The sequence below is a fragment of the Anguilla anguilla genome, chromosome 2, assembly GCF_013347855.1.
Source record: "Anguilla anguilla isolate fAngAng1 chromosome 2, fAngAng1.pri, whole genome shotgun sequence".
Lineage (NCBI taxonomy): Eukaryota > Metazoa > Chordata > Actinopteri > Anguilliformes > Anguillidae > Anguilla > Anguilla anguilla.
In genome coordinates this window covers 34212822-34233814 of record NC_049202.1, presented here as the reverse complement: position 1 = coordinate 34233814, position 20993 = coordinate 34212822, and the positions used below count along the sequence as shown (strand labels likewise).

Here is a 20993-nt window from a genome sequence, read left to right as displayed (position 1 = left end):
TTGTTCTTCACAATTACACAAATTTGTTGGTCATCCACTACAGTAGTCTTCCATGGTCGACTAGGTTGTTCGCTATTGCCAATCTTACCAGTGTGTGCTGGCTTCCTAGCAGTTTCTAACAATTTTTACTCATCCCTTGAAAAGTTGATTTTGGCACACCCAATGTTTTGGCTACATCTTTGATCGATTTATTCAGATTTTTTATGATAGTCTGCTTTCCTGGAATTGAAATTTATTTTGTCCTCATGGTGAGAGACAACAGCAAATGTCATACCTAGAATCAACTCTTGACCATTTGCTGGCTCTCTTGTGCATGAACTAATGATGCAATGGCACACAGCTGGCCAAGAAACAGCTGAGCAGCCAATTGTCCAAATACATTTGGTGCCTTAAAATGGGGAGAACTATATATAAAATGGGTTGTAATTTCTACAAGGTTTACCTGATATGGATGTAAATACCTTCAAGTTAAAGTTGACAGTTGCAATTTAGCCTCATATTCACTGTTCCCTGTCCAATCCAATGTGCTGGAGTGCAGAGCCAAAACAACAAATTGTGTCACTGTGCAAAACCTTACAGACTGCACTGTATACACATCACCACTGGTATGACAACTGTCAAAATTTCTTAAGGCTTTTTGGACATAATACAACACATGCTGGGAAGCATTATGAAGTGTTTATGACCTGGTCATGAAGGTGTTATAAGCAACGTGTCAATAAATGGTGTGTAACAAAGCAATAGAAGGATACATGGGCCAGACTGAGTTCAAAGCAGGCTATGGATGACTTTTACTGCGCTATAGACACAGCTTGGGTGAGAGAAATTGAAAGGGGAGCAGCGTTCTGTCAACAACCAGGTGCACAGTAAATGTCCACTGTTAATTTAACACAGTGTATATGAGTCCAATAGGGACCATGCGTACTCTCTAAGGGTCGATTTAACACTGAACATTCTACTGCGTGGCTTCTGACTACTGCTTTAATCTCAATTTAAACTCTTTCAAGCACTGTTCATGAACAAATGCATGATTTACTGTGCAGATTTTTTTTTTTTAATTCTTTTTTGCTGATCCCTTGATAACCCTAACCCTAACCCTAACGACTTGTACAACACCAAAGAATATTAATGACACAAAAATATGTGTATTTCGAGTATTTATATTTATGGAAAGTGCTATTCATTTCCTGTTAAGGTGTTTTATTTCAGTGTTAATAAAAAGGAATCTATAAAAAAGAACTTGAAAAGTTTGTTAGTTTTGTATTTGGCAGGATTGTTTTGTTTGATTCTGATTAGGCAAATGTGACTTCAGTGCTAGTTTTGTACTTGGCATGATTGTTTTGTTTATTTGCTGAACAGGTTACCCTACAGGGTTGGAGTCCTGATCTATGTGGTCACTTCTGGCACTACAATCTTTACTTCACTCTTGTATGTTTTTCTGCACCTCTGCACCTTGAACTGATGCACTTGTTGTACGTCACTCTGGATAAGAGCATCTGCTAAATGCCTGTAATGTAATGTAATGTAATGAAAAGGTAATTACATATGCTATTTCCAAATCAGTACCCAGTTCGGTTGACTGGTCGGTTGGCAACTCTGAGGTTGGAATCTCTGGGCTTCAACTGTCAAGTGGCCAGTATTATTCTAAATATCTCTTTACATATTTTCAGTCTCATATTAAATCAGGGATGGAATAATTCCCATTTCTGTACATACAGTAAGCTCAAGTAAAGAAAGATTTGAAAAAGGTTCATAGTGTTCTATGAAGGTTTTTCAGTTGATATATTTAAATCTATTTCTGGAACAGACATAATTGATATAGAATTCACTTCAGCCTTGGTGCACATGTACACAATAGTATACTGCTAAGCACACTCTGACATTATTTCCTGATATGATGATTAAACTATTTCTTTAAACTTAAAAAAAAAGAAAGTATTAACAGATGTGTTGCTCTCTAAGCCTGACACGGTGGACTTCTAAGTTTGAGTGGTATGTATAAACCTAAGAAGAATTTTGTGGAAATCATTGAAAAAGTGTGCCTTACACACATTATGATTAAAACATGAGAGAAAATTAACATGTCAGTCAGTGAAAAAAACAATACAGGACTGCACTTTTGTGTCTCTCTGGATAAGAGCATCTGCTAAATGTTCATGGACGGTTATTTCAGTAGCATTTCTAACATTGCGAGTCGGTTTACACAGATTCAAACATGAGTGATGAATTCTGAATGGATGACATCACTTCATAGGCTATATGACTGAAGACTTTAATACAAAACTCAGGAAATAAACACACAAACAAAAAAACATTAAAAGCACCAACAAGGTTTAAGGTCAATATAAGAATATTGGAATATTACGAACCGGTTTTAATGATTCCCCGTCTTTTACGCGCTACATCGTGAATACACTAACTGCATCAAATCTCTGCCTTTGTCTAGCATTCCAAACTAAATTGCTGCAGTACGTGATGCACGCTTTACAACAGTGCTTTATTTCTAGTTGCACATGCCTCACATGCCTCGGAAAATCAGTCCTACTCGAAAAGTTTAACTTTTGCGTGTGTGTGTGTCTGTGTGAAATCTTACAAGCGAAAATCTACATGATGAGGTGGCATTTCTATCGTCTAGGACTCGCCTACTCGTCATACTCTTTATATCAAAGACACATTTCTTGGACAAGTGACAGATGTCGGAAGTTTAAAAAAATGAACGAAGGAATATGAAGACTAGAGGAGATGTGCTATGGCCACAGTTCTACGCAAAGCTGCAACGTGTCCACCGTGCAGTGAAAAATGCACTGGCACTGGACTGAAGAAATGATGCCAGATGTTCACTATCTGTCTTTCTCCCTTTCGCTTGTGCTTACTTCTGTTTGATCTTGCGATGTATGATCTATAGTGCGCAATAGCCGTAATGTAACTGGTAAATTGTCCCTGATATGTCCCTTTGTCGGGCCCGTCACCTTTCGGAAATTTCACCTCAGATGACTTCTAGCACTTTTTTTATTCTACATTTTTCACAAATAAATAAATAAATAAAATCGTTTATGGTCTTTGTTGGGGAATAATGTTTTTTTCAACTGACGGTTGGTGCAAGTCATGTCTATATATTTCTGATTTTATTTTATTTTATTTTTTACATTTTTTGTTACTTACTTTGATGCTAACTGCTTCTGTGGATGCCAAATGAATTTGGTTACCTGTGCGGAAATGACAAAACTGAAAAAAACACTGCTCTGAAATAATGACTTTTTAAAAATAATGCATTTACTTGTGCTTGAGAAAATAGCCCGCATTGCACGTTCTTCTTTGAAACAGAGGTGTTTTAACACGTGCAACTAAAGGTTTTTTTTTCCTTTATCCAGGCAAGAATGACTGCTTATTTTTTGTAAACACATCTTTGAATGTAATTATAACCCACGGCCTAATTGTAGTTTGTGGATACTTTGAATGATTCTCTTCAACAGTGGATTGGACCCAAAATAGCATACAGATTTATTGAAGCAGGGAAAACATTTTCAAATGATAGCATCCAGGTCCATCTATCTGCTCAGTCGTGGTCATTAACAAATGCAATAAAGCACATCAGAAAATATCAGTCTTCTTTGGTACTGTACAAGTAGTTTTTTTTCCTGAGACAATCATCAACGAACTTGATTAACAATGGTGATACGTTTACCCTAACACAATCGGTGTTGCAGTAGGCTAATCAATGTATTAAATGCATTCAAATAATTATTTTCATATGCAGGGGCGTATATCCATAGAAAATGTAGCTATTGTACGGAATTATAACACCTGCAATCTTCTTTAGGTGACCTAGTTTCTTTTACAACGAAATGTATAAAAATAAATTACACTGTAGGCCTCCAGCTTTTTATTTATGAAAGTAGGCCTACGTATCATACAAAGGAAAAAAAATTCCACATCAATGTGCACGCAAAAATGATGTCATGTGTCCGTAAATCTGTGATTCTTCTCGTCTTGCATAAAACAAAGGCTGCGCACAGAATTCCAATCTAATGCGGCATATAAAAAAATCCATTTGAATTTGCAAAAGTCCATTAGTGCGACTTCAATTAGCAATTTTATAAGCAGTTATTTAAAATATCGGCTACAATTTAACGTAAAATTTGAGACAAGACACCTGAGACTTGTTCATAAAATGATTAGAAACATGAGAACCTACCCAAAAATCGCACCCTAAATAAATATATAAAAAAGATCCGATACCAACACGTATCCTGTCTCATGTAATGTTGTCCAAGTTTCATTTAATTAAAACGCATAAGTATGCACCAAGAAAAGGATATCCACATGTCTTGCCAATGGCCTTTTCTAAAGATGACATGGCTTGTTGTCCGACTGAACAAAAAGGAAGGAGGGATTTCTAGTGTCTGGAAGTCCACCTTCTTGGTAAAAAAAATGATCAAGTTGCTTTGAGATTGTAAGGCAAGAAAACTTTGAAGACAACCCCTCTGCCTTGTGAAGGAGGGACTTTTTAACTTGAACATGCAGAAGTTATCTCGTGCGCTCAGCACCTCCCCATGAAATTTGGAATATAAAAGCCAGGGCAATGCGTTTGTTTAGGCAGTAGGGAGTTTCTGCTGGGGTCTGGATTGGAGATACAAAGACCGGACCCTACCTTGTATGATTGGAGTTTAAAGAAAGAACAGGATTCCCCTTGCCTCAAAGAGTCTACATGTCTAATATTTAGACATGTTCAGCTTTGTGGATATTCGGTTAGTGCTGCTGCTTGCAGCAACAGCACTTTTGGCAAGAGGTCAAGGCGAGGACGATCGTAAGTAGCATTTTTATTATACTGACAGTAATTCATGTTGGTAACGTGATGCTGGTCAATCACAGCTTGCCTAGCGGGAAAATGAAGAAAACCTGCTTTTCGAATGGATTGTTTATGGATGTAAATGCATGCTTGACTCGTCGCCAAAACTTTTACAGTTTCTAAAATTGGAAAAACTCAGATTTTGCTGCCATTATATGATTTTCTCTATAAATTGCAAATATATTTTGGGCTACTGCCCGCGTTAATTTGTGCATGCAGAAAGGTTAAGCAAGTCGTTACAAGTCCGCAGCATCCCCCTCACTTGGGGTGTCGTATATCCTTGAGCAAAGGAACGCTATAACATCCTCAAAAACGTGGACGCACAATAAAAGGCCAAGAAGAACAACGGAGAATTAAACAGGGAACGTCTGTTTTTCGGGTGGAAATAATGGCTTCATCGGTAACAGAGGAAAAAAATTGGCCCGTTCCAGGTGCAGGGTGTGTTAAGCCTCAAGAACATATCGCCGAGGGCGAGCCGCTGTCAAGTCAAATGGGAGCAAGGCCAACCGCTAGGGCAATGGAAAATATAGCTGCAGGGCTCTTAACACAATCATGAGCGATCGGTATTTTTTTGTTATTACATACAATGTTTCACCTTTTCCTCTAAATTCGGAATACTGCTATTCCCTCACCTTTGGATGAAAGGATCCAATATGCCATGGCTCGTAAAATTCGTAGTTAGACTAGGATATAAATCGAATCCTGGAAATATGGAGCAACGGGAAGATTCAGAGAGTTATAGAGAAAAGTTAAAATAGTCTAAATGTGTTTGACTGAAGAGAAATAGTCTAGACATCACTTCATCCCAGAAATTCTGGATAAAGGGCGTGTGGCTAAACATAACATTCTATGGTCATATAGCGCCACTCTGTGGTTATTCATGGAACTGCATCAAGTTTGGCAGGTTGGTTCCATGTCGAACCACCAGACTTTTTTTTGTTGTTGCGCCTAATCGACATCATATGTACGGAATACCGCGGGCTTTCCACTGAGGCTGTAGCTAGTCCCTTGCAAGCCTGACCATGTTCAGTTTTTTATTTTTTATTTGTTCGAGTCACAATGGACGTGGCACTTTTTAAAGACCCGAGTTTTCCCTTTTTATGGAACACTATATATTGTATATTTCTCCTTGGACTGAAAGATAGGCAACTGCATGTCTCATTAGTAAAATACAGACCGACGGTGTAACGCAGTTGTTCTATAGAGCGGGTGGCCTAAACCATTGGCTATAAATCTGAGGTGCCGTTATTCACCACACTACATTTTTGTATATTTTTACTTGAATTAATAGTTTTTTAATTATCTTAATGTTGTCGATGACAATACAGATTGCTTGGTCGTAGGATCACATTACATTCCTTCGGTATAAAATGGCAACAGATCAGAACTTAGGCTACGTCGTATATTTAAAAGCCAAATAAACAACCTATAGCATTGGTTTTATAGAATATATTAAACTACAATGCACGTTGCCTTTTATGTTGGATTTAGCTTTAGGTGTCATCTTGAAATTAGACGTATTCCCAATTATTATAGGCCTCCTGGTGTCTACATTTTTGAGGTACTATGTAGTGAGAAGTCACACAACTCTTCCATATTAAAACAAAACAAAGAGTTCATTAATGCCAATACAAACATTAAATAGTTCTTTTACATTGAGTCTATATCTGGGGCTCACATTATGAATGTTCGTGCTGTTATGGTTCGTTGTCTTGCGTGTTGGCCTTCTGAGGAAACACACGTAGGCCGTTTTGTTTTGATTTATAAAACGTTTATGCCCTTTATTTTCTCAGAAATAGGCACCAGCTGTACATTGGACGGCCAGGTGTACAACAACAAAGATGTGTGGAAACCGGAACCCTGCCAGATCTGCGTGTGCGACAGCGGCACCGTAATGTGCGACGAAGTCATTTGCGAGGACACATCTGATTGCCCCAATCCAGAAATCCCTTTCGGCGATTGCTGCCCGATATGCCCCCAAGGCAAGTTCTGCTCTTCTCCGTCAGAACGAAGCTGCACCCTTGCCCTCAAGCTGAAACAGGGCTTCTTGTCAGCCCTTTGGAAAACAAGACAAGTAGGCCCACACCACAGATTTAGTTAACTTTCAATGGACGTGGAAACATTTTTGGAAGAACCACATCATAGTATCAGTCTGGATTTGAATCCACCCACATTGGCCTACTATATCTTCTGAAAATGGATCAATGACATGAAATGGCCCATTTCTCTAGTTGCCCACAAGGCCCACATTTAACCCAGGTTGAGATGTTTAACAGGCCAGATTTATTGCCATTAAGTACAAAACACAACCTAATCAAATCCTATTTTCTCTATTTCTTTCATAGGTCCAGATGTAAAGGTATGCCTAATTTTATTTACTTATTTATGTTTTTGACCCGAAATGGATTGATATGTTTATTGAACAGAGGCCTTGTATTAGTCATTTTCCTTGCTAAACTGCACAGACTTAATACGCCATCTTTGATATTTTGCGGCGGCTTAATAGACAGCAAAACCAGCCTTCACCTCACAATATGGGTTTTGCTGTAAACAAAAGATTCCATGACATCCCTCCCCTGAAAATACAAGTACTGCAGAAAAAAAGAATATCATTTCACTTAATCTGATCTGCTTTCTTGTTGATTTCTCTCCATAGGGACCCGCAGGTGAGGATGGCCCCAAGGGTGACAGGGTAGGTGCATCTTTCCCGCTTTTGGATCTCTGGATGACTGTTTTGGATGCCCAGGACAATAGAAAATGCAGCAACTTCCAACACCTGACCTGTGTCCGCACAACTGTATCCACAGTGTCCACGTCTCGCACAGGCCGAGGCCGTTAGGACCTCTAAGGCCTTATGTCGGAAGGTCATGCGAGCCTGCAGCAGGGAAGCAATGATCAGCTCTTTTGTGACCTTCCAAAGTGCTGATTGTTATTGTAGTCCTGCATAATGCTGAGTAAGACAGCAACATTTTTGTAGGATAAAGTCTCTATTGAGGGATCTGTTTTTTTTTATTTTTTTTTTTTAAACAAATCTGTGATTCGGTGCATATTGTTTTGAATTATTATGACATGTCAGACAAATGTGGGTGTGGGTTTGACCACAAGGGTGGTGCTATTGTGCATGTTGCAAATGTATTGGCAACATTCACTGTTCACTAGATCAAATCTAACTGCATTGCAGTGTCCTTAATTTCAAATTAAGTTTAAATTAAGATAATTTCATATTTTTATAATTTCTATGATTTGTTATGGTGACAACAGAAACTGTTACATTTATGTACATTTTTGAATCAAAGTTAAGGACCACAAGCATTGCTGTCAAATCAAAGCTTACCCTATTTTGACTATGTCACTTAATGTACAATTAAGTGCTTCATATATCAATGCATTTTTTAAACTACTATTATCCATTGTTATTCAAATATCTGTGTGGATATTTAGTATTGTGATATATGTGCAGCACTTATGATTATGCAATCATGTGCAATGTCTGCAAAAGGGAGACTGAAATATTGTTTTCAATTAAGTCTTGATTAGGTAAAGCTCATAACAACAGTAAAATACTAAACATGAGGTCCCAGTTGAACTGAGAAAGTTGAAGGATGACCTTTTGCTGCAAGTTAACATTACGGGGTCTTATGAATAAAAATAGGCCAATCATTTCTACAGATTCAAACTTTGATCTCAAACAATTTAATTACATTCTATAAAACTGATATTGTAATACACACTGAACCACATCAGTGAGGGCTTGTTCATATACACTGTGCTGTGTAGACAGCCTGGTTTTGCTTTCTGTTTATGTGCTGAAAGCCAGTCTGTTCATCATCATGCAGGGTCTCCCTGGTCTCCCTGGCAACGATGGCATCCCTGGACAGCCTGGACTTCCTGGGCCCCCCGGCCCCCCTGGACCCCCTGGCCTTGGCGGAGTAAGTACTGAACCAAAAAAAGAACCTGATGATTTGGGGGGGGGGGGAGACTGCACAAGACAGGCGGCATGGTGGTGCACTGGGAAGCACTGTAGCCGCTCTCGGTGTGGAGTTTGCATATTCGCCCCGTGTCCGTGTGGGTTTCCTCCGGGTACTCAGGTTTCCACAAAGACATGCAGATGAGTCTTATTGGAAACTCTAAATTGCCCATAGGTATGTGTGTGTGAGTGAATGGTGTGTCTGCCCTGTGCTGGATTGGCAACCTGTCCAGAGTGTATTCCTGTCTCTCGCCCAATGCAAGGATTGGCTCCAGCCCCCTGTAACCCTGCCCAGGAATAAGCAGGCATAGATCATGGATGGATGCTAGATTATGAATGGATGTAGTAGATAATGTCCCAACCTCTGAGACCAGTCTGAGACATGCATCACAGGACTGCTCTCACAATGACAATGAAAGAGTGGTTATCTTGTCCAGTTCAGCACTGATGGTGAGGACAGCTCTCATTGGCCTACTGTGAGCTGTGTAGGGCCCCATTGGCCTACTGTGAGCTTTGTAGGGCCCCATTGGCCTACTGTGAGCTTTGTAGTGTCTCATTGGCCTACTGTGAGCTTGCCTATGCTCCATTGGCCTACTGTGAGCTTTGTAGTGTCTCATTGGCCTACTGTGAGCTTGCTTATGCTCCATTGGCCTACTGTGAGCTTTGTAGTGTCTCATTGGCCTACTGTGAGCTTGCTTATGCTCCATTGGCCTACTGTGAGCTTTGTAGTGCCCCATTGGCCTACTGTGAGCTTTGTAGTGTCAGACAGGAGGCTAATTAAATGGAGGGTAAAGGTCTCATGGGATTAGGCCTCATAAGTCACCTCTTTTTGAGCACATGGGATGTGCAGCTGAATTTGCTTCCTGCATTGCATTTGTTACAAAAATGAAAAATATAAATTGACCCTGTTTTATTTTGTCCTTTTTTCTCTTCTGCAGAACTTTTCTCCTCAAATGTCACATGGCTATGATGCGAAATCCGGCGGCGGTGACGTGGCAATACCCGGCCCCATGGTACGAACATCAGCGTCCGACAGCCACCAAACCAGGAAGAATATCACAGTCGTGGCTCTTTGAGCGTGCCCTGTAGGTCTCGACCTGGGCAGTGTTTATTGAGAAATGTGCCTATAAGGTGTCCCCACCCAGTACATGGACATGAATAAGGGACAGTTTACAGTTTAGTCTGATTGGGGAGAAACCTCTAGAAATACTGTTCCCACTGTTTCTTGGATCTAAATATATTTTTTCAAAGGTCTTGTACGCATGTGTTTTAGATACCATCTTAGAATGTCAGCAGAGGAGGATCATGACTAGTTCAGATGTAGAATGTTATATGCAATGCAGTTTCAATTAAATTAATCAGGAGTCTTCCTCGATGTTTAATTCTGAGGCTCAAAAGACATCCCTATTAGGGTATTATTATTATTCCTTAAGCAATACTGTTTTATATCAGTTCCAGAGAGGACAGCAAATGGGAGCCATCATTCTCAATGATGACTGCAGCTGATGGTGCGCATGTCTTACTTTGTTATCTTTATCCAATAGGGTCCCATGGGCCCCCGTGGACCCCCTGGGCCCCCTGGTCTTAACGTAAGTGTTACTTCAATACAATTTTATTTGTACACATTTTCAAGTCTATCACTATTATAAAAGACAAAGTGCTGACTGTTATTGTAGTCTTATTGTAGGTAGTTTAAGAGGAGTCCTCTTAAACTGTAATTCACCCATCTTTTATTAAGATAGTGGCGATATGCCACTCTAACTGTAGACCTGATCTTTCCTCTTTATCATCCTTCAGGGACCACAAGGTTTCCCTGGCCCCGCTGGTGAGCCTGGTGAGCCCGGCGCTTCTGTGAGTACCCCAAACAGAACCGTATACCCCCATCTCTGACACCTCCCCCACCTCACAACCTCAACCTCACTACACCCAAAGCCATGTCCAGGCCCTGAACTGAGGGCGCAGGCTTCTGATGGATGCCTCTGCTATCCTGCAGTGCCCTCAGGAGTCAATGCTCCCAATCAGTCCCACTGTATAGTAAAACCACTGTAGATCCAGACAATACAGTTGCCTGTACACCACAGATTCGGTATTGAAAGAAACACATGTGCATGGTTACTATTGGTTTGGGATTTCATAGATGTTTAATGAGGGTCGTTGCATCACCAGTATATATGAATCCACATTTGAATGGTCTCATACTCTGATTTTATGCATGCATATGCAGGACGGGTTGTTCTGGGGCTTTTGTGGTTGACTTTCACACAAGTTACACACGCATGCGCACTTTCTTATTTCTTGTTGTCAGTCACTGAATTGTGTGTGTCTTCCAGGGTCCCATGGGTCCCCGTGGTCCATCTGGCCCCCCTGGAAAGAATGGAGATGATGTAAGTAGAAAGAGAACACCTTTCCTTTATGCAAAGTGGCATTACATTACATTATATTCACCTGGCAGGTGAAACATCACATTTACATTATATTCACCTGGCAGGTGATCTTATCCAGAGAAACTTGTGGAGGTCATCATTGTTATCCTCTGGAATACAAAAGTGCAATTTCACCAAGAAGGCCCAGATTGGCCCAAAGTTCAGTTTCTGCACTATTTTGCAGCATATGAACATATGTTTAGGGATCCTCGCTTTCAGGTCACCATTTTCCTTTTAAAGCCTTCATTCACGCCAGTCACATGCAGAGGCCTGGTGAAGACCAGACCTGCTCTCATGCAAAACAGATATTTCCTATATTTCTGACTCAGGCTGAAAAAATTCTCCCATCATTGTTTCCTTCATTTGCTTGCCGAGACCCTCGACTGTACAATTCCAATTCAAGCACCAATCGTTTCACCGAAAACCGGTGTCGACAGCTCCCACTGTGTGTCACAACGTCTCTTCTTCTCTCGTTTAGGGTGAGGCCGGAAAGCCTGGTCGCCCTGGTGAGCGTGGTCCATCTGGCCCTCAGGTGAGTCCCTCTCTCATTTTTAAACTTCTGCACCTGCCTTTCCAATGCACCTATGTCCCATGCACAGTTTAATTTAACTGCTGGTTCAGAGAGAAGCTGTTTGAGAGTCAAATATTACTTAAGACAATCAATATTTGTTAGTAGCTCCACAGTCATTCATATTGTTGTGACTTACTTTGAAGGATGTATCAAATCAACTACTATTTAGTAATAACATCAGTTGTCGACATTACTGTATGTTGGGAAATTCTTTATGGATAAAACAGAAGATATTATATAATCTAAATGACTACCATTTTGAACGTGACACATTGTGGTTTAATTTGATCCCTTATGGGCTTAAATGGGCATATTGTCTGAAGGTTTAGTGGATTTATTTCAGCCGCTTTTTAAATAATTCCATTGCCTCTTTTTTCTCCCCTCCAGGGAGGTCGCGGATTCCCCGGAACCCCTGGACTTCCTGGCATCAAGGGACACAGAGTGAGTGGCAACAAAATGGCGGAGCGCACGGATGACTCGTGCCCTGAGTGAATGAGACATGGCCTTACCATGTTAAACGGAATTGTCTTCCTTTACCAGGGCTTCAGCGGTCTGGATGGAGCCAAGGGAGATTCCGGTCCTGCCGGACCCAAGGTAGGTTCTGGACTCACTGATGTGTAAAGCACACCCATACCACCATGCCTGTTGTCATAAAGGCCTAATCTGCACTGTCTCTTTGTCCAAAGGGAGAGGCTGGTCACCATGGTGAGAATGGTGCTGCTGGTGCAATGGTGAGTGGTACCATCTTTTCTGCTGTCAGACATCGACTTAGCACAAGAGAGTGCTCATCTATGCCAAATGGCTTTATGCAGTGTAATAACATTTCAGTGTCAAATGGTTCACTGTAGCATCGAAGTAAACTGGTGAAATCTGATATACATTAGCATATCCATAAGTGACAGTGAGACTATGCCTGTTTTATATTTAATTTTCAATTTGAGGTACCCATTGGGTAAATAATTTCCCATTACACCTGTAACTGCTGAACATAGTCAAATTCATGCAATAAACACAAGGCCCTCTCACAGTTAGTTAGCATCTTTGCTTTAGCTATGATGGATATGTGGTTTGTCAGGTGCTGGTGTTGCGTGATGGCGGTTGTTCCCTCCCTGACTTGCCCTCTCCCCTCCTTTTCTTCATAGGGTGCCCGTGGTCTCCCCGGTGAGAGAGGCCGCCCTGGACCCCCTGGCCCTGCTGTAAGTACACCCCAACAATGCCAAATTCGCCCCCTCCTCATCGAAAAAACAGGGCATGGTTATCTGCTGTCCTCACTGTCTAAGGGTCAGGTGTACTAGCCTCTCCCAAAAAGCCGACCTCAAGAGGTCTCTATTGCCTGGCCAACTATCTGTAAAGTATTCCACTGTGTTTTTATGCTGGTGTGGGGAAGACCATTTCTATTGCCTTCCACTGTACATTCAATTCAATAGTGATCCAAATGACCCAGATCTGTCGGGTCAAAAGGGTAGCTGACCCACCAACCCCATCCCTTCCAGCCCTGCACCCCCCCCCCCCCCCCCCCCCCCCCGCCCCTCACCTCCATCTAGTCTTGTGTGGAGGGAGCCAGTACCAATTAATATTCACTATCTTTTGAAAAAGAATAGGTCTATTCCCAAATGACAATTATGTTCATTCATGATTTCATTAACTGGTGATATCATGGTAATATACACTTTGTAGGTTTCTTTTAGACATTATCCATGTATGCAGCTGGACAAAGTGCCTTGCTCAAGCAGCAGCATGTCATCCCCTTGCATTTCTCATGATTTGTGATGATAATGTACGATAAAGCATGTATTGCCACTTCCAGAAATCATGACTGATATATTATGCAATGACTATAATTAAAATGCAAACCACATAATTAAACTAGCATAAGTCTAGTTTTACAAAATAAATGTATCAAGCAGTCATTTGGCAAATGGTCTCACGACTGTGCTCCTGGTCCCTGTCCTCAGTTTGCAGACAGTCTCTCTATGTCCTGGGCAAACCACTAAGTCAAATTTTAAGTGAAGTTTTCTGCATTCCCTCTCAAGAACAAAATGCTAAATCAATGCTGTGCAGGAGTACAGCAACTGAGAGCTACAGTAACAATCACAGATCTACCTAGCATGCAATAAATTATACTTGCTAATTATAATGACTCTTGTCATTGCCCATTTTCCGCTTCAACTTAAAAGACATAAGAGATTATTGGACGGGTGTATAAGTGATTCCAGAATTTCAGTGGTATTCACTGACTGACATGATTTGTCAACACACAACCAATGCATTTTATATATGTGGAGAGAGTGAAGACTTATAGGAAAAATGACTGACAAGATGATAGGAGTGTTAAGAGATTATGTTCTTCAGTTATTGAGTTCTTTCTCTCTTCTTCTCCTGCAGGGTGCTCGTGGTAACGATGGTAACGGTGGTGCTGCTGGTCCTCCTGTAAGTAAACAATACCGGTTATCATGCCATAAATGATGGGCACAGAATTCTGCACATCACTGTAACCAGAGGTTTTCCACACACCAAGAGCCAGAAAGAATAAAGATCTGTGCATTCTTCTACCTCAAGACATGACAAAAAAGATAAAGAGAATATACTTATATTTCCTCATGGTGTGTCTGTCTATTTTAACATTTGTACAGTGAAATTTGCACTTGTATACAAATGTGAAGTGCTTAAATATTTCACTTTGACTGACTTGCATGCAGGTTTCATACAAAGGTTTATAAGAACAACAGGCGTGTGGCTCTGATGGCATTAAAATTATTGAATGGGTCTCAGACTTACTCCTTACCCTTCCTTCTCCTTCTCCTCCTCTTTCAGGGCCCCACCGGCCCCGCCGGTCCCCCTGGCTTCCCCGGTGGTGCTGGACCTAAGGTCAGTGTCCTCGTTTTCACTGCTGAAAAGAGCTGCTTGCTCAGCACCTGCATGGCAGGACCACTGAGCCGCCACCAGAGGGTGGATGCCCATGTGTCGAGGCTGCCTCACTGTGTTGGCTCAGTCAGGGGATGCAAACAAGAGCCCTGCTTCTCTAGGAAGTAGACCCGCGTAGGTAACAGCTGAACTACCTCTCAAGAGCAAGAATACACAGTCAGTTATGGATTTCCTCAGAGCTTTGCCTTACAAACCAGGTAGAGGCAGTGTGATTGCAGATTTATGAAAGAAAACTGCTTTCAATACCTCCAAATGTGACTGATAGTCATTTGAAACACAGAAGTTTATGATTGTTTATTTACTGAAGAACTGAATTTACTTAAAACATACATTGTCAAACTAGCACAGATTATTTAAAATTAATGTGCGGTATACTTCATTCCAAGATGACCATTTAAAATATTCCCCAGTGCCATATATAACATTCCCTGTGGCAAAATCCTGTCTTTCATTTTGAAAAAAATACTTTTATTCCATTTTTGTCACATTTACATCATTTACATTAAAGCTCTGTGACCTATGCTGACACCCTAAGTTAACTCTTGCGTTTGTCCATTTGTCCACCACAGGGAGAGACTGGTGCTGCTGGAGGCCGTGGCTCAGAGGGACCTCAGGGATCCCGTGGTGAGCCTGGTAACCCTGGACCTGCTGGCCCCGCTGGCCCTGCTGTGAGTGTAGCCTTCAGGGCCCCCATGCCGCCATCGTGTGCCCCCTGATCCCGGACTGCAGTACTCACTTGTGCCTACTTTTTATTTCATGCAGGGCAACCCCGGATCTGATGGTTCCCCCGGTGCCAAGGGCGCTCCTGTGAGTATGGCCTTCCTGGGGTTTCCAGCTGTGCTTGGTCTGTTCTCATCCAATGATGCGTTACTTAACTTTGATAGTTCCGTCTCTAGGGTGCTTCTGGTATCGCTGGTGCCTCTGGATTCCCTGGCTCCCGTGGCGCTGCTGGAGGCCCAGGCCCTGGCGGTGCTCCTGGCCCTAAGGGCAACAACGTGAGTGACCTTCTTTCCATTCTGTTTCTACCACAACACCTCCATATGAGATTTACAGAGTATTATGTATATAATGTATGTATGTGCTGTATGTATTGTAGGTACCTGTCTTACATGTATGTATAATGAGCAATGTGCTATTGTGCTGTCCTATTGTGTGTTATTATGTACACTGTCTTCGTACAGCACGCACCAGATGTGTCTGAAACAAATTTCCTTCAGGACAATAAAGTTTATCTTATCTTATTTAATGATAAGGAGATGTGACCCCAAGGGCTGATTTGCAATTTGGCTTCACAGCGCATATGACTGCGACAGTGTACAGGATAGAGACCTGAGAGTGCTTTACCAGATCCTGATGCTCCATAGTGAAGATTTCCTGAGTTAGACCCTGAATTTCAGATTCTCACTCTCATCTACTAACCAAAAAGCAGAAGAACAGCAGTAAAGTAGCTTCTAGAGTAAATTATTTGTTAGATGCTATCCTTTACATTGGGTAAGAGACGGGACTCTATAGGATTTGAAAATTCCATGTACTTAATCATAACCTTTTTTGTTCTGATCTACAGGGAGATCCAGGTACCCCTGGTCCCAAGGGAGAGCCTGGTACCAAGGGAGAGCCCGTAAGTACACCTACTCCACTATACACTTTTATTTAATCTCAGAAACATGCATGTGACTGTCATAGCATCTCACAGTATCTACTCTGGACACCAATTAGTTCAGCTTTCCATATGAGTCACCAAACCTCATATAATTTCCAGTGTGTGGGAGGCTTTCAAATCAGAGCATTTTTTCAACCACTGGATACATTATTGCTCATCGGAAGAGACTGCCACACCACTGTTTTGGAAGCATGTATCCCAAACTCCAAACTATTAAAAATATTCAAGATATGTATCTGGAAGACTGATTTCCCCTCTCTATGTTTAGGGCCCTGCAGGTATCCAGGGTGCCCCTGGCCCATCTGGAGAGGAAGGCAAAAGAGGCGGCCGTGGTGAACCTGGTGGTGCAGGACCCCGTGGACCCCCTGGAGAACGGGTATGCTTGTATTTCTGTCCCCCTGTGCCCCTGTCTCTTACTACTGTGTCCCTCTCCCTTATATCCACTTTTACAGTATCTAGCATTTGGATGTCTACATAAACATAGAAGCAATACTGCAGCTTTTAAATTTTACTAAGGAAAGTAAAGTGTTTATAAAATCTACCAATCATAATCTTGCTGAACTGCATTAATAATGAGCACTTCATGTTGCTGGAACTGTGTTCCAGGCTTTGATTAAATGCATCTGTTTTGCCATATAGGGTGCCCCTGGTAACCGTGGATTCCCTGGTGCTGATGGAGCCGGTGGCCCCAAGGTACGCATCCCTTTTACTTCCCTTAGAGATTCCAGGCATTTCCACATTGGCTGTTTGTATCTATAGAGAAAAGATTTTGTATTGGAACACAGCATACAGGATCATATTGACATACATTTTCAGGTTTATGCTCCAGAAACGTTCCAGTCTTTACAGGTGTAAGCAAAATGTATAAGGTGCCATGATTTGGATTATGTTCAGTAAAAATATTCAACTTAAAAGAATGTCCTCTTTATCATACAGATGTGATGTATGTGGCCTGGATCCTGCACCTGCTGCAGAAGTACAGTGATCTACTCTGAGCAATGAAACTAAACTGACCTCTCTCTCTCTCTCTCTCTCTCTCATATGCACACAACATAGGGTGCCCCTGGTGAGCGTGGTCCTGGAGGTCCTGCTGGAGCCCAGGGTGCCACTGGTGAGGCTGGCCGCCCTGGTGAGCCTGGCAACCCTGGATCCAAGGTAAGAGGCCCCTGCCCGTCTGCTGGACGCTGCTGAACAGACACAGTAGCGCAGACTGCGCTCTACTTCAGTGCCGTGCTGACACCAGCAGGGTACAGAAGTCTGAGCTGTGAGGGACCAGACTGAGCACTGCATTCATTAGCAGAAGTGAAAGTGAGTCATATCATGGAGGAGTACCCTCCACGTGTGCAGGTCGTCTGGCCTATTGCATTTTGAAAGAGAGCTGGTTGAGATCTATGCAGACCACATCTGAGAAGCCAGTAATATGGACCTGCAGGGTCAGTGAACATCTCTGTGTGTAACCTGGCCCTCTGTCTCTCTCTCCCTCTGCTCTAGGGTATGACTGGTAGCCCTGGCAGCCCTGGGCCTGATGGCAAAACTGGTCCTTCTGTGAGTACCAAACACCCCCTCCTTCACTTTTGGGCACTGTAGCACACCATTGTGTCATTACACATCATGTAATACCCTGTCCAAATAGCATGAGGCACCATACAGTACTATTGTATCACTTGATATAGTGTGCTACCAGCTAACACTAAAGCCTTTTCATAACATTTATTTAATATGTGTTAAGTGGCCACAGAAACGAGCCTTTTCATAATATGCAAGTGGATACTGTAGTTTACACTACTGCATTACAGCCTGAAGCTAATCAGTGAGTTGCTATGCAGGTGACATCACAGTAGCCATGTTTTAGAAATGGGATAAAAACATAAATCATTATTAAAATGTTGTAAAGCACACTCTCAAAATATATTTATCCAGTATACCTTATTTTTAAGTGCTTACATGGCCTTTTTATACTACTTAGAATTTTTTTGCAACCTAAATTATTGTAAAATACTGAAGGATGTTAGTGTAAATCCCTGGGGAACAGTGTACTAGCGAAACCTTAACTGGCTGCCCCTGTCATCCCACTCCAACCATGAATATATGTTTATTGTGAGATTTGTATTTAAGGTTTCATTAATATTTATGTTGGAAATTAGCCAATTAAATATATATATATATATATATATATATATATATATATATACACACACATATATGTATATGTATATATATATATATATATATATGCTGGATCCTTCTATTATGAATTGTAACTATCCCTATCAAATAGATTACATACTAAAAAATGATGCCCCACTTATGGTGAATTGCACTACAGTAAAAACAGTATTTTAGGATCATTGTTTACATACAAATCTTTCAGTGTAACTAAGAAAATGTTATTCTAGTGTATATGTTGAATGCATTAATAAAACTACATATCCCAGGATGATTCAAATTGTACTGTTGGCACTTAGTGTGGCTTACTGTATCTGTACTCTTCCATCAGGGTCTCCCTGGACAAGATGGCCGCCCCGGACCTCCTGGCCCCGCTGGATCAAGAGGTGCCCCTGGAGTCATGGGTTTCCCCGGACCCAAGGGAACTGCTGTGAGTATGGCCTCTCCTCTTGGGGTGTGTGGATTGGAGGACTTCATGGGTCCCCTGAAAATCAAACACAATCTGATCCGGGACCCAAGTGGGACTGGATTTAAAATTCAAACTAATTTCTCAGGTACTGGTAGGGTCCATTACAATTGTCCTGACACTGGGGTATGTGCAACTACATCTGATGTACCCAAGGCCATAGCTTTTTGTTTTATTTTGTGAAAGGAATCACATGCGGTGCAGCTCAAAACACACAACCCTTGTTATTGGGATTATGAGAGTTTGAATTGTGATCAAGATGGAACCTTTCTTTTCCAAAATAAAATGCTCATTAGTTGGGAGATTGTACAGTGAGCAACAATAAGCAGTTAACTCATCTGTGTTGAGGTGACTGCTGACAAGGAAAAGGAAAAAACTGGGGTTTGGATCTGGGTATCCACAGCTCTCTTCAGGTTCTGGTCTCCATCATTTGAAAATGGGTTGGGTTTGGGAATGAAGCCCACAGGTGTATTTTGGGTTGGGTGCATCTTTTTGAACCCATGAAGGCCTCTACTGTGGATCATGTGGATTGTGTAAGCTCTGATGTGAAATAAGACGTGGGCAGAATTGACGGAATTCTCTCAGTATCCCGTATGTCATCTTTATTTCCAATATCCCATATTCCATTACTCAAGTATCCTTATCCATCATAGAATGCAATATCCCATATCTCATCATGCATTGTAATATGCTAAATCTGCATGGAAGGCATATTCCTTCATTCTTTTCAAGAAGGGCACAATGTTAATCAATATAGTTTGACACATTTCAGAATGGACATAAACAAGTTCATTTGAAGACACATAGCTGTAGATATGTTACATTGTATTTTAAATAGATCTTAAAGGAGGGCAAATACCTCAACCACCACCAATCCCTAGTACCCACCTGTGTGAAGCATGGCAGCCATTTTGTGTCAGAATTCTCACCATGTGCCACCTTGCCATGGCTTAAATATCCCTTATAATCACTTAAATGGTCAGTCATTCCTGAGTTCTAGATGAAGTACAAACTGTACGACAAGAGGGCTATCTTAATATAGCCTCGGGGGATTTTTGTAATGCAAAATTAGCGTGAATGAGTTGTAAAATGTGATCCACTGTGTATAAAGGTGTAAACTGGAATCATTCAAGCTGAGAACTGAGGAATGAAGAACTTTCACTCTTCTCCCCCTTAGGGTGATGCTGGAAAGGCTGGCGAGAGAGGCGCTGTGGGACCCGCTGGTCCTCTTGTAAGTACCGCCACCATTTCACCCTGGTGAAAAAGATGAAAACATTTATCACACTTTCAAAATAAATAAACAGTTAAAAACACCTGCTTGTGTTTAAGAATGTGCACTGAAAAATACAATGTCCCTCTTCTTGGCGATATTGTGATTGGAGCATTTATTTAAAAATGTGTATTAAGACACTTTAAATGAGGATTTAAAGCAAGATGCAGCATACTGCATTGTTTTTATCTAAAATTCAAAATGCCTTTTTTCCCAGGGTGCCCCTGGCAAAGATGGTGATGTTGGTGCACCTGGTGCTCCTGGCCCTGGTGTAAGTATGACATCTGTCAATCATGTTTTTTGAGACCTTCTGCCCTTCTTGCTGGTGGTCCCATGCAGTGATGCTCTTTTGACCTGCGGGAGTTACGGTTGTGTTCCTCTATACTGGCCTCACTCAAAACTATAGTCAATGTCTCCTTATTTATGCTGGCTCCACATGCCTAGTAACTGTAAATATACGGCACCACTGATTTGTAGATACCCAAAGTACCTGAGTTTGAGGAACAAAATCAATTTAAGCAGTCTTCACATGCAGCATGTGAAGCAGGATGACCTTGGCCTGACTTTAAAGATGGCTGCTCTCAAGAGCATGCTTTATTTTTGTCTCTATTTCCGTTACCTATCTTGTTTAATATGGCAGTTCTCATGCCTGGAGGATTACAGGCATGTCATGTGCTTAATAACATGTAATCCTAT

The 20993-nt window shown here is 41.5% G+C and overlaps 1 protein-coding gene across 2 annotated transcripts in view; it reads left to right on the top strand.

Moving 5' to 3' along the window:
- The first annotated feature begins 4588 nt into the window (after positions 1-4588).
- The window catches only part of col1a1b (collagen, type I, alpha 1b), a 29523-nt gene continuing 13118 nt past the window's right edge, over positions 4589-20993 (top strand). For both annotated transcript variants that reach the window (XM_035404807.1, XM_035404806.1), the window contains exons 1-27: positions 4589-4807; positions 6643-6831; positions 7195-7208; positions 7506-7541; positions 8686-8778; positions 9755-9829; positions 10361-10405; positions 10614-10667; positions 11147-11200; positions 11718-11771; positions 12198-12251; positions 12351-12404; positions 12497-12541; positions 12953-13006; positions 14196-14240; positions 14625-14678; positions 15305-15403; positions 15498-15542; positions 15632-15730; positions 16300-16353; positions 16664-16771; positions 17035-17088; positions 17452-17550; positions 17887-17940; positions 18893-18991; positions 20205-20258; positions 20515-20568. In XM_035404807.1, coding sequence (XP_035260698.1) covers positions 4726-4807; positions 6643-6831; positions 7195-7208; positions 7506-7541; positions 8686-8778; positions 9755-9829; positions 10361-10405; positions 10614-10667; positions 11147-11200; positions 11718-11771; positions 12198-12251; positions 12351-12404; positions 12497-12541; positions 12953-13006; positions 14196-14240; positions 14625-14678; positions 15305-15403; positions 15498-15542; positions 15632-15730; positions 16300-16353; positions 16664-16771; positions 17035-17088; positions 17452-17550; positions 17887-17940; positions 18893-18991; positions 20205-20258; positions 20515-20568 — 1821 coding nt within the window. In that variant the 5' untranslated portion in view covers positions 4589-4725. The remainder of the gene's footprint in view (positions 4808-6642; positions 6832-7194; positions 7209-7505; positions 7542-8685; positions 8779-9754; positions 9830-10360; positions 10406-10613; positions 10668-11146; positions 11201-11717; positions 11772-12197; positions 12252-12350; positions 12405-12496; positions 12542-12952; positions 13007-14195; positions 14241-14624; positions 14679-15304; positions 15404-15497; positions 15543-15631; positions 15731-16299; positions 16354-16663; positions 16772-17034; positions 17089-17451; positions 17551-17886; positions 17941-18892; positions 18992-20204; positions 20259-20514; positions 20569-20993) is intronic.